The 11,875-nt window shown below is 39.4% G+C and overlaps 3 protein-coding genes across 4 annotated transcripts in view; all 3 read left to right on the plus strand.

The window, feature by feature from the left end:
- The first annotated feature begins 666 nt into the window (after window positions 1-666).
- tusc2b (tumor suppressor 2, mitochondrial calcium regulator b) lies at window positions 667-3,788 on the plus strand. 2 transcript variants are annotated; one of them, XM_047584179.1, is made up of 4 exons: window positions 667-851; window positions 1,669-1,914; window positions 2,772-2,892; window positions 2,988-3,788. In XM_047584179.1, the coding sequence occupies exons 2-4, from the start codon at window positions 1,766-1,768 to the stop codon at window positions 3,063-3,065; spliced, it is 348 nt and encodes a 115-aa protein (XP_047440135.1). In that variant the 5' UTR covers window positions 667-851; window positions 1,669-1,765; the 3' UTR covers window positions 3,066-3,788. The 2 variants fall into 2 exon arrangements, with proteins under 2 accessions (XP_047440135.1, XP_047440134.1); XM_047584178.1 differs by having other exon boundaries at window positions 669-855.
- Window positions 3,789-5,799: 2,011 nt separating this feature from the next.
- Window positions 5,800-10,073, plus strand: hyal2b (hyaluronidase 2b). Its single transcript, XM_047584249.1, has 4 exons — window positions 5,800-6,002; window positions 6,529-7,511; window positions 7,947-8,036; window positions 8,131-10,073. The coding sequence occupies exons 2-4, from the start codon at window positions 6,561-6,563 to the stop codon at window positions 8,518-8,520; spliced, it is 1,431 nt and encodes a 476-aa protein (XP_047440205.1). The 5' UTR covers window positions 5,800-6,002; window positions 6,529-6,560; the 3' UTR covers window positions 8,521-10,073.
- Window positions 10,074-10,742: 669 nt separating this feature from the next.
- Window positions 10,743-11,875, plus strand: part of abhd14a (abhydrolase domain containing 14A) — a 5,012-nt gene continuing 3,879 nt past the window's right edge. Inside the window, exons 1-2 of the mRNA XM_047583147.1 lie at window positions 10,743-11,102; window positions 11,831-11,875. The exon at window positions 11,831-11,875 is cut by the window's right edge and continues 236 nt beyond it. Coding sequence (XP_047439103.1) covers window positions 11,849-11,875 — 27 coding nt within the window. The 5' untranslated portion in view covers window positions 10,743-11,102; window positions 11,831-11,848. The remainder of the gene's footprint in view (window positions 11,103-11,830) is intronic.

The following is an 11,875-nucleotide window of genomic DNA, read 5'->3' on the forward strand; positions in this document are numbered from 1 at the left end:
GGTGAACAGAGTAAGTACAGTCCCCTGTGGGACTCCCACACCACTCACCACCACAAACTGTGGCCTGTCTGTCAGGTAGTCAGTGATCCAGGAGACAGGATCCACCAACACCCATCAACCGCAGCTTCCCACCCAGGAACAAAAGGCTGGATGGTGTTCAAGGCACTGGAGAAATCAAAGAAAGTGATCCTCACTGAGCCACCACCATCCAGGTGTGAGCTGCAGCAGACAGATGACCGCACCATCCACCCCCAGACTCAGATGATAGGCAAACTGTAGGGGGTCAAAGGTGGTCTACCTGGCCGTGGAATGAATTTACAAAGTGTATAATTGACACTGAAGACTTTAACTGCAATTTTTTCAATAAAAGTATCTGCTATTCCGAGGTTTCATCAGACATTTTCTTAAGAAATATTCATTACATGCTTCGTAGTAGGGCAGTTCATTAAATGTAAACACTTCTGTGCACTAAAACAAAGGCAAACATTAAGAGTTGTTGTTATTTATAGGTTAATAAGGTATTGTGGTACTGGTCCGGTCCCAGTGAGATCAAACTGGTCTGAATATTTTGTCTGGATTTAAGTGCGTCATACTGAAGTCCCACATAGGTTCGCGCATCTCTTCTCTGTTCAGTGTTTCCAGGTCACCCTCCTCTCCATGTGGTGGCGGTAGCTCTCAATGTTTCTGAACCAGCCGTCAAAGGAAAAGACAGAAGAACAGCGTGCAGCGTTAGTTAGCATAAACAGCTACCATAGCTGTGTTTACCAGACGTTTGAGGAATTAGCAACCCGGCAAGAAAACCTCATCAAAAGAAAAAAGAAGTCCGATCTGCGAACACGATACTTCCCAGTGTAGGTATGTTTTCATGAGAGCTACAACCAGTGGTTATCAAACCAGCTCGTGTGAGCTATTGTCAATATCAGTAAACGTTATTTTGATAAGAAACATGTTGACCTGGCTAATGCTACTAACGCAGTGCTAAGTGTCTTTAGCTAAATGTGGCGTTATCAGCCAGGAGATAAGGTGACAATAAATGTGTGACTAATGAAAGAAGGACCGATGTGTGTTGGCGTTGCTGGTCAAGGTTAGCTAGCTGACTTAGCTGCTATATCTAGAAAACCTCCCGAGTCCTTAAGATTCTAATCAGAGCTAAATATTGTTTTTCAGACGTCCACTTACCCTTTTAAGCTATTTTTATAGCATAATATAAGTAGATTTCTTTGTACGGAACGCTAGAGGAGCTGTCTTAATATAATTTTGCAACGTCAGCTTGCAATGTCATGTCACTGGCCTTCTGTTAGTGACATAGATGCAGGACACATACTTCGGATTTTTACCATACATGGAGTCGGTATCACCCTGGACCACTTATTACATCTGTGTTGTATTCTCTATTTGATTCATTAGAATGATACTATTTGATTCAAGTGTCTCAGAGTCCATGTTTTTAATCCGTATGTGTTACAGTAAAGTGAAACCCACCTGTTTACCTTTCTGAAAGGTAGAAGTACAGTCCCTTTCTGTGGTGACACTGTTCACATTTGTTCCCAGAAATGTGGAATTCAGCAATATATGTGTACAGACCTCTTGCTTGCTTAATCAATAAAAGGTCATACATCACCAAGTTATATTGCATGAAATGACCAGTTTCCTCTTGTCGTGTGACAGGTCTCCTATCCTGAAGCTCTCAGTTCATCTAGTACAGTAACACTGTAGCACCACTGGCAGTCCTGTGACCCAAGAAAATAATGTGCTGCAGCTGAAGATGGGGGGTAGCGGCTCCAAATCCAAAGGATTTTGGCCTTTTTCTGGCTCAGGTAGTGGTGACGATCCAACCAAAGACGGAAACGGGCAGACACTGACAAGAGTTCGAAGCTTCCCAGGTGCAACACCTTTCGTGTTTACCAGACGAAGGTAACTACAGCGTCCGTCCACACAGTATATGCTCCTAACATACAGGCCCAGCTTACACTAACTTATACAAACGCTGTTGGAGTCATGAAAAGTCACTGATCTAGTGATGACATTGAAAATAGCAAATGTGATGTCATATATTCAAATTAGAATATAACAAGAGATCCATTCATAAAAGACTGGTCAATGCAAGATGTTAGTAAAAAATATTTAGCCAGTGTTGTTGACTCTGGAAAAGATGAAGTCATAAATGTATGTTGTTGGCCCAGCAGTTCAGGCCATCCAGTCACTCATCATAACAGAAAGCCCATGAGTATGTTTGTTCATCCAACTTCTGTCATTATTTATCCCCTCGGTCTTCATTCTCCTCATTTGTATTTAGCATGAGTAGACACAAACACACCATATCTTTGTAGCAAATCTGTGGTATTATTGCTGGCCTCTTATTTACCACATTTATACTGTTACCACATTTAAGCTGTAATTTCTTACCATACTTCCCCAACCATGTAAAATAAACCTTTTTAAGCACGGAAAGACCATTTTGCTTAAACTACACAATATAATGCACAAGGTTCCTAAGAGGCTGAGTCCCGTGGACTTGGACTGAGACAGACTAATGATCCACGAGGGAAATTACTTGGTCACAGTAGCTAGTAAAAAGAAAGATAAAAGAAAAAAGGATCAGATTAGAATCAAATAAAAATTTGTATTATGAACAAATTTACAGAAGTAGTTGGTAAAAAAAAATAAAAAAAAGCTCAAGTGTGTTTTTTGAATGTAAATACCGCCTTTTTTATTTTAAGGTGGAGGGTCTTGGAGAATCATAATTTATTGATTTAGTCTCTTTTTTGCAGCTCTATGTTCTTTGATGAAGATGGTGACTTGGCCCATGAGTTCTACGAAGAGACAATTGTGACAAAAAATGGACGGAAAAAAGCCAAGCTGAAAAGGATTCACAAAAACTTAACAGCTCAGGTGAGGAAATTAAAATATTCAACTTTGACTTTACTTACCAACATCATTTCTCTGTTTAATTAACTCAAATGATTTTTATTTTTGTGTCCTTCCAGGGAATAATAAAGCTGGACCACCCGTGCATCCATGTAGATTTCCCAGTTGTCCTCTGTGAAGCCTCACTGAATGTCTGACGAGTGTCTCAGACTAGTCACTGTGTCAACTCCGTCCTGTGGTTTCCCTTGCAGAGGGAATCCTGAACCACCTTTAAAAATGACATGATCTCTTGATATGTTGATGCCCTTTTGTGGACAGGCTGATGTATTGCGTGCTGAGCCTCTGCATGTGATCTGTTTTTGGCTTGTGTGCAATTAAGACACAGAATAGGTCACTAGTGGGCATCCAGAAAAGTGCCAAGTTGGCAAAAACCTACTCAGTTTACAGATCATGGTTTGTGTGCATGTAAGTGTGAATGTGTGTGCAGACATGGGATGAAGCCTGACAGAGTCCTGACGCTGCAGATTATCCTCTGGTATGATTAATTGAACTCAAGGAGTTTGAGGACTGTGTTACCAGTTCATTCCGCTGTCAGTGCACACTTTAGTTTTCTGACAACATTGTGACTCGCTTTATTATGCATGGAACAGGATCTGCTTATAGGTAACAGCCTAGGGAGTTGACAATCAGTGGCCCACAAAATCTAAAGTGGATTAATTTGATATTAATACGTTGGAAGGACTGACTTCAGCGACCTCAGAGCCACGCACATATACACATACATGTATACATTTATATGTGTATACACTCAGCAGCAGTGAGTCTAATAAAAGATCCTGTTGTTTTCTTTTGGCAAAGTATGTTTCACTTTTAATTTATTATGACTGTTTTTTAATTACAAATTGAAATGCTGACCCCTGTCTTGTCCCTGTTTTATTTGACTCCAGTATAAATGAGGACAGAAAACGTATTTCATAACCTTTAGAAATAACTGGACAGCAGTGAATGTGCTAGAATACACATCAACCTGGAGCTGCTGTTACGAAGCCCACGGTGCAGTTTCAGTAACCTGAAGAGAGTTTACAACAACAATATTTTTCAGAGGCTTCAGTCTCTTTGCCTGATGTGGTGAACACCTGTTGATGCATTAATACTGATAATATCAGAAACTAATCAGTTGCTAATTTTATCCCCAATTCCACACAATGAGTCACAATGATGGTTTTTATATTAAGATTCAGTACATTCAGGCCATACGTTTGCTAATAAAACTGACAAGGAGACTTTTCTGTTGCATCTCCTGTTCTCCCATGAGACAGTTAGGAATTTGCAATACTGAGAAGATGAACCTACAACGGAAAAGCAGTCATCAGCGTGCCTGGATGAACCTTTATATAACGAGCTTAGAAAAGCTTTTTGTCAAATAATCTTTTATAATGATAAAGCATTTTGGCAAAGGTTGATAAATAACTGATAAGGTCTGCAGTAAAAAATAATGCTCCTGACCTCCACCTGCCACAAAGTTACCCGGCTGCAGAGGAAATTGCAAAGACACCTCATTGTTTGGGGGAAAAACCTGTGTGCATAAGCGTCTGTTAATGAAGTATGGATGAACTGAAGAGAGCAGTGAAGGCTATCTATGGGAAAAGGGTTTCTACAAAGCTGTCTGATATTGCTCTCCTCAGAGGATAAAGGGGTCTGCGCCAAAATCCTCTCCACTTTATTACTTTTATGTAATGATTTTACTCTGCGTGTGCTGCTGTTTTTATCCTCTGGCCAAGTGCCACTTTCAGCTGAGTATGGGGGAGACATGGCGGTGTAATCATTTCTCGTTTATTTTTGCAAAGTTGAAATATTATAGAAGGCCATGAGGGGAATAGCAGGTTTGAGGTCTGAAAAATAAAAATAAAATATTGACTCAGCAAACCTTCCAACCTGTTTTTTTTGCTGACAAAAAGACTTTGTTAGACATGAAATCTCAAAGTTAGGTGTTATGCACTGTCACTGCTAACCTTATTATTAAAAGAATATGTGAGTTTTTGCACCTTCTCAAAAACATGTTTTAAACATGGGATGATGGTCTAATCTTAAACTGATTAACTGTTACTTAGTCATATAGTCTGCAAACGTCTGTGTAACTTGGGTCAAACAGAGGAGGAGTTTTGTGGGAATTTAAATAGCGATGAACTACCGCTTGTTGTTGGAGGGAGCTCAAAGACTGTCATCATGGAGTAGGAAGCTTGGCCTGTTGTTTGGCTGATTTACTTTCATCTAGAGGTTAGAAAGGAAAAAGCTGCAGGTAAGAGACATCTGGGGCTGCTCTTATAGACTATTATGTTGATCATTTAATATTGTTTGCCGATTTGAGTTCTTTGTTCCCCAATTCCAGAGCCCTTAAGGCACAAAACTTTTACTTTTCTATTAACTAAATGTTGGTACATGTTTTGAAACATACATGATGGTATATTTCCCAATTCATCCTAGCCCATTAAAGCTCCAAGAATTTATCATATAAAGGGGTGTTTCATCAGTAGACGCAAGTAGGCTTTAGGGATAATAACTAACTCAGCATTTAACTATTGTGTTATGTCTGTTATTCTAATATATATATAAAAAGGAAAACATAAGCATCCTACTATACTGCCTGCAGGTACCAATAGTTTAAATGCTGCTGTTATCAATGAAACTACCTCCGCTGAGATTGGAGAACATACTAGTGAGGGTTTAAATAAGAGGGGGGGGGTGGGCTTCACTGGAATTTATTTTTATCTAGAAATTTACGTGAGCTGAGGTAGCAATTATGGTTAAGTTTTAAGTACAACACACTTAACAGTTATAACTCGTCGTGAACAAGGAAAAAAGTATAAAATACAGCAGAAATATGTATTTAACTTATCCTGAACCCCCCTACTCACGATAAAAATGCAGTGGGCTGTTGTTGCTCAACGGTTCCGGTCTCTTTGCTACTCCTCGGTTTCTCTCGGTACCAACGTGGGGAGGACTTCTTAAAAGTGGACAAAATGGACTAAACAGACTATGACTGTTATTTCTCACATGGCAGGGCGGCGGAAGAATGATTTATGTCATCGTTACAGGAGTGGAATAAACCCGTGTCCTCGGCTTCAGCAGAACAGGTTAGAATGGACACGAAGAAGAAACACGATAGCAACGTTAGCACGTCTGTCAGTTTCAATGAAACTTTGAGCTGATGTGTTTCCAGCACATTCACTTAGCTCGTAGACAAAAGAGGTTTCAGACAACCCTTGAAGAAAATAAGCTAGCTGTTGAACGTAGTTTATTACAATTGCTCTACATAATTTCCCATAACTGATTTCTATGTAATATGAGTAATATGACTCGTAACGTCTGTAAAAGAGGAAGTTGAGTTATTTGCGGTGTTTTATACTACTAATAATAACTTACTCACATATAATAATGTACATTAGATATGTGATCTAGTTATCTTTACTCTCAGTTAGATTTATTTCCAGAGAAAATCAGTCCGCAGTATGTCTGTTTAGCTTCAGCCACAGCTATGCAAAATACTCCCCACGGGCTCTTTACACACATCACATAATTGCAAACATTTTTAACTGTCAATCAAGATATCTGAAGTCATCTTTTTGATTTGATTTTACTAAACTGGCTTGTCTTTACCAGGGAAAGAAGAGTGGATGTGAGCAGTGAGCGCCATGGAGGCTGTGTTTCACTCTCTCTTCAGCACAGCTGGCCAGCTGCCTTTTTTACTTCTGACCCTCCTTACATCGTGGACAGTCTTGTGTTCGGGAGATATAAAGCAGACAAGATGGCCATTATATTCCCAGAAGCCAGTTCTTCTCGCCTGGAACGCCCCGACACAGGACTGTGTGCCTCGACATCGCGTCACTTTGTCTTTGGAGCAGTTTGACATTGTGGCATACCCCACTGAGGGCTTTGTCCGACAAAATCTCACAATTTTCTACAAGGAACGCCTTGGCCTGTATCCCTATTATCAGCATGATGGCACTGCGGTGAATGGAGGTCTTCCACAACTGGCCAGCCTCAGCCAGCATTATAAAAAGATGCCCGAAGGTCTCGACAAATACATACGAGAGCCACAAGCAAAAGGTTTGGCCGTTATCGATTGGGAGGAGTGGCGCCCATTGTGGATCCGAAATTGGGCACCGAAAGATATCTATCGAAATAAGTCCTGTGAAATTTTGGCCAAAAAGAACCCTAACTGGACCGCGGAACATGTGAAAAAAGTTGCAGAGCAAGAATTTGAGTTATCGGCTAAAACCTTCATGCTGGAGACTCTGAAACTTGCCAAAAACCTGAGGCCCAATCAACTTTGGGGCTTCTACCTGTTTCCAGACTGTTACAACCATGACTACAGGAAGGGCCTGACCAAATACACAGGCCACTGTCCTCCTGCAGAGATAACTCGAAATAATCAGCTTAACTGGCTGTGGAAGGAATGTACAGCACTTTTCCCTTCGATATACATGGACTTTGCACTACACTCTACGAAGTATGGACGCCTCTTTGTCCGAAACCGGGTGAAGGAGGCGATGCGCCTGGCGTCTGTTGGAGATGGACTGGCACGTCCTGTTTTTGTGTACACCCGACCTTTTTACCTCAGTCAGATGACCCTCCTAACTGAGGTAAGTTGTCTAGAGGAACAGTTCAGGAAGAGGTTCATACATTTATTTAGTCCGTAATTAATTGTTGGTTCATCTTTCAGTACATTGTTTTGTTATTCAGTAAATGAATTAGCATTTAATATGACAAATATACGGCTGCAAAGGGATGCCCCTCTCACAGTTGTTGTTTTGTCTAAATTCATTATAGAGCAGCAGCTTTACTTTCACCTAAAATGTTTTCCACTGTTTAAAGTCCGTTCTCAGTCCCTTTACATCTACGCACCAGTGCTGGAAATGAAATGTGTGTCTTTTTATCTGGGTAGCCATCAGTAAATCACTGGCATTGCTTTAAGGTCGACATACCTTGTTAGAAATGTCAGTAGCATGTAATAAAATAAACTTTCTGTGCAATGACATTTTCCACATTGTATGAAACTGTGCTGAAATCTCTTGCAGACTGATTTGGTCTCCACCATAGGTGAGAGTGTTGCACTTGGAGCTGCAGGTGTTATCTTCTGGGGGGACACGTCCTACGCCAACAGCAATGTATGAGTCGCACATTCTCAGTTGTTTTATGTGGAATAACCTAGTGTTCAGGGATCTGGTGTTAACATCGTCTCTTTTTCTGAATAATCTCCAGGCCAGCTGCTCCACTCTCAACAATTATCTGCAGGGACCGCTGGGCCCGTACCTGCTCAACGTGTCGACAGCAGCAAAGCAGTGTAGCCAGATTCTTTGTAAATCCCACGGCCGCTGTCTTCGCAGAGAACCAGACACCGATGCGTTCCTGCATCTCAACCCCTCCACGCACAAGATAACCAGTCAGAGCGGTCAGCTGAAAGTCGTGGGAGCGCCTGGCAAGGCTGAACTGACTGTTTTCCACACACACTTCCAGTGCCAATGCTACAGTGGGTACAGGGGTGATGGCTGTGCTCAGAAAGAAAAAGGGCAAAATACAGCCTCCTCTGTCTTAGGGACCTGGCCTCTTTGCCTTTTACTCCCGCTCGGACTCCTCAGTCTGCTACACTGAGGAACCAGGAAGCCCCAAATATTTGTGGCGTCTTCCAGGAAAAAACTGTTCAGACTTTTTGACATGAAGTTACCAAAAATATACTGAGAGCAGCTGGCAGTCCGGTACGGAAACAGAGATCTCCAATTGTGGCAGGAGTTTTTTTATTTGTTTGTTTTTGTTTTTTTCTTCTTCTTTTTATATCTAGACCAAATCTGTCCACCAATGTTTCAACTTTTAAAATTTTGACAAAAACATACAGTGAATATGGTGAATAGTTTTTAAAGACGTTAAAAAAAAATTATTTATTTTTTTATGATGGGCTCAACAATAGACCAACACAAAAGAAATGACAGTATAAAGGTTTCCTTGATGTCCAGTTGCATTAAGTTGCATCACAACAAAACAATCGTTTTAGGTCTTCGCCTTGTTCATCCAGGATTTAATGCATAAATGCAATATGTCTCAAACTGTTAGGTAGCCGCCCAAGTCGTGCCTTTGCAGGCTACAAAGTGCTCTTTCTGAAATGTTGCCTTTCTTCAGCTCAGTGCTTTAAATTAACATTTACTCCAGAATGCCTACTAGTATGTCCTTTGAAGACAGTGTGGACTAAACAATAAATACCAACAGAAACCTTGTTATTAATTGACAATAATATTATTCTCTAATTTTAAACAGATATTACTGTAAAAGCAAGTCATGTGAGAAATAACTAGAAGTAGCCTTTAAAAAGAAAAAATACTTAAACAGTGTGTGGTTATATTTAAATTTGTTGCTGATATATTGGACCTTTTAGTACAGAAATGTCTTAACTGGTATTTGAAAATATGATTATGTTAAAAATATATATACCAGCTGGATGAAAAGTCTAATGTCAACATCAGCCTAAGAAATCAAGTATTGGTTGGTCCTGTACATAATACTTGTTTTTTCAGCACAGTCCTGCTGGTGGCGCTGTGTTCATAGCAACAACTATGTTCACCTTAAGGTTACTTTATTTCTGACACATTTGCTGAGCAGTTTTATATTTATACAGTAAATTTTAGATTTAGTGACCAAAGATGAGTGATGTTAGTTGGTAGGTTGTGCTGGTTTTTGGAAAACTGGAAATTGCACCGGTACAGTTGCAATAGCATGTTATACGGTACATGTATGTTTGATACAAATTTTATATTTTTGCACTTTACTTCTTTTCTGTTGAGGTGGATTGTGCTTCAGTACACGTTGCCTGTGAGGGGAGGAATTATGTTATGTTTCCAGGACACACAACCTTTAAGGCTGTACAGCATTTCTGATGTATGTCTGTGAAGTTTCTCAGTCATCCAGGTCATGGTAATCCAAAAGGCATCACTTTGTGCTGTTTGTTCATTTCTCAACTGTCTTTAGATCAAATCCTCCACCTCAGGCAGCTTTGTTTCAGTCTTACTTAGTATTAAAAAAGTCTTAAGAAATTTCAAAGTCTTATTTTGCGCAAACGGTGCCATTGTTTCAAATCAAATCTTACTGAATGGTTGTGTTTTTAACATGTTTTATGTTGTAATAACTTCATTATTAAAGTGACATTTTTTGAGTCATTTGTGTGTAATACAATGTGTATATTTTTTACTTCTGGCAGAAAAGATCTGATTTTTCAGGGACATCCTGCAGCTGGTGCCTTGGAATATTCTTTTGCATTCATGAACGACGTCACAGGTTTATTGTTTGTAGAATATATTTAAAGATCAGGTACTTGTCTGTATCAGGTGTAGACTAATATAATGTGATAGGGTTTCTCTAAAGAGAAAATCTTTTTAGAAGCGAGCAATTATTAAAGTACGGGGACTTTCAATGGTCTGAATCGTGATGAACTAAAGATACAGTTTTTAAATTGTTACATCTTAGTATACAGATAGATTCAGATACTGCATTGTATTCTCTTTTTTAGCAGGATTAAAAAGAAAAAGTTTTTACAACATGGTTTACTGTAGTTGCAGGGCAAGATTTTTGTAATTTTACTAAAAATATCTGTATCTTGCTTATTGTGAGAAAAAAAATTGTACCTTACATAAATAAAAGGCTGCATATTGCTGCGCGGATTAAAATAACTGAATATGATAATAATATTACAAGTTTAAATGTCATCTAACATGTAACATATCACTAACTGTAATCATTAATCGGTTTTGCCAGTCTCGTCTTGGTGGCCTCGACAGGAAGTGACGTAGGCAGCTTAGTTGTTATGTGTAGCTTGTAATGTCCTCCGATGTCAAACAGACCACCTGACTGTATGCTTCAGTCCGGATAGATTTAATCTATACAAGACATTTATCCTCTAAAATATATTTACATTTAGCGACTTTCTTGATCGCTAGTACACTCAAGTCTGCTTTCGATTAATGGACAACCTCCCATTCAATGTACGGACAGTTATTTATTTTTTGTGTTGTGGAGAAAAAAAAAAATAATATCTGGCTTTAAGCAAAAATCTTCCTCTCAGTTTGAAAAGCTAAATTAGCTGCCACCAGCCAGCGTCGACTCGAAGTCTCAGAGCAGACAGCTATGCAGAAGACATGAGAGCGAAGAAAGCTTCGTCCTTCTGAACGTTTTTAACTGTCTCCTGCGTCGTAAGTTTTTTTCTCTCTCTCTCGCTTTCTCTGCTGCTGTATAATGCACCTTGCCTCTTAAAGCATCCAGCTGTGTAGCTTGTACCAGAGCGACACATCTAGCTAATGTTAGCATTGTTGTATTGTTTTGGATAAATTATATTGGTAATTTTTATATGACATTCTTGTGCATTCTGACACACATGAAGTCCTTTATCCTGGAGCGATAACTTTACCTTAACTGAATGTTCTTAGTTAAATTTCTCCATTTGTTCTGTCACCTTGTAAATCCATATCATGTCCTAACATATTCATCCTGTTCAGAAGTATTAAGCACCTAACGTTAAAGTGCTTTATTTTAATCCATGTGATTAGGAGTCATTCATGACTTCTGTTGATCTGATGTTTTCTCTCTTTTTTTTTTTTTTTTGTTAAAAAAAAACTGCAAATATTATTTCTAAGGGCCACACACAGAGTTTAATATCTAAGCTACACAACAATACAGGCTTGACACCTTTAATTACAAGCTGAATCTTGTTTGGGGATTTTCTGCCATCATATCTGTGTGTTTGGACAAAAATACTCCCTTACATGCATCTTCTCAACATTAGTTTTTCTTTTAGAATCCGACAATTGTAAAGCCAGGGGCATATAGTCGAGCCACAGCGATGTCTTTACATGTGAAGTGCTTTATTACAGGATCAGTGTGAAGCTCTCTCTGACAGTGCACTCTCTACCACTTTTTCCAGATCACTCATCTTTATGAAATGAATTTCTTGCGTAATCGCCTCGTC

This window comes from Mugil cephalus, chromosome 4, assembly GCF_022458985.1.
Source record: "Mugil cephalus isolate CIBA_MC_2020 chromosome 4, CIBA_Mcephalus_1.1, whole genome shotgun sequence".
Classification (NCBI taxonomy): domain Eukaryota; kingdom Metazoa; phylum Chordata; class Actinopteri; order Mugiliformes; family Mugilidae; genus Mugil; species Mugil cephalus.

Excerpts from the sequence above, each read along its gene's own strand:
- tusc2b (XM_047584179.1), top strand. The coding sequence starts at position 1,766 with ATGGGGGGTAGCGGCTCCAAATCCAAAGGATTTTGGCCTTTTTCTGGC. Across the intron at positions 1,915-2,771 it reads TTCGTGTTTACCAGACGAAG|CTCTATGTTCTTTGATGAAG; the intron begins GTAACTACAGCG and ends TCTTTTTTGCAG. Across the intron at positions 2,893-2,987 it reads ACAAAAACTTAACAGCTCAG|GGAATAATAAAGCTGGACCA; the intron begins GTGAGGAAATTA and ends GTGTCCTTCCAG.
- hyal2b (XM_047584249.1), top strand. The coding sequence starts at position 6,561 with ATGGAGGCTGTGTTTCACTCTCTCTTCAGCACAGCTGGCCAGCTGCCT. Across the intron at positions 7,512-7,946 it reads AGATGACCCTCCTAACTGAG|ACTGATTTGGTCTCCACCAT; the intron begins GTAAGTTGTCTA and ends AATCTCTTGCAG. Across the intron at positions 8,037-8,130 it reads CGTCCTACGCCAACAGCAAT|GCCAGCTGCTCCACTCTCAA; the intron begins GTATGAGTCGCA and ends AATAATCTCCAG.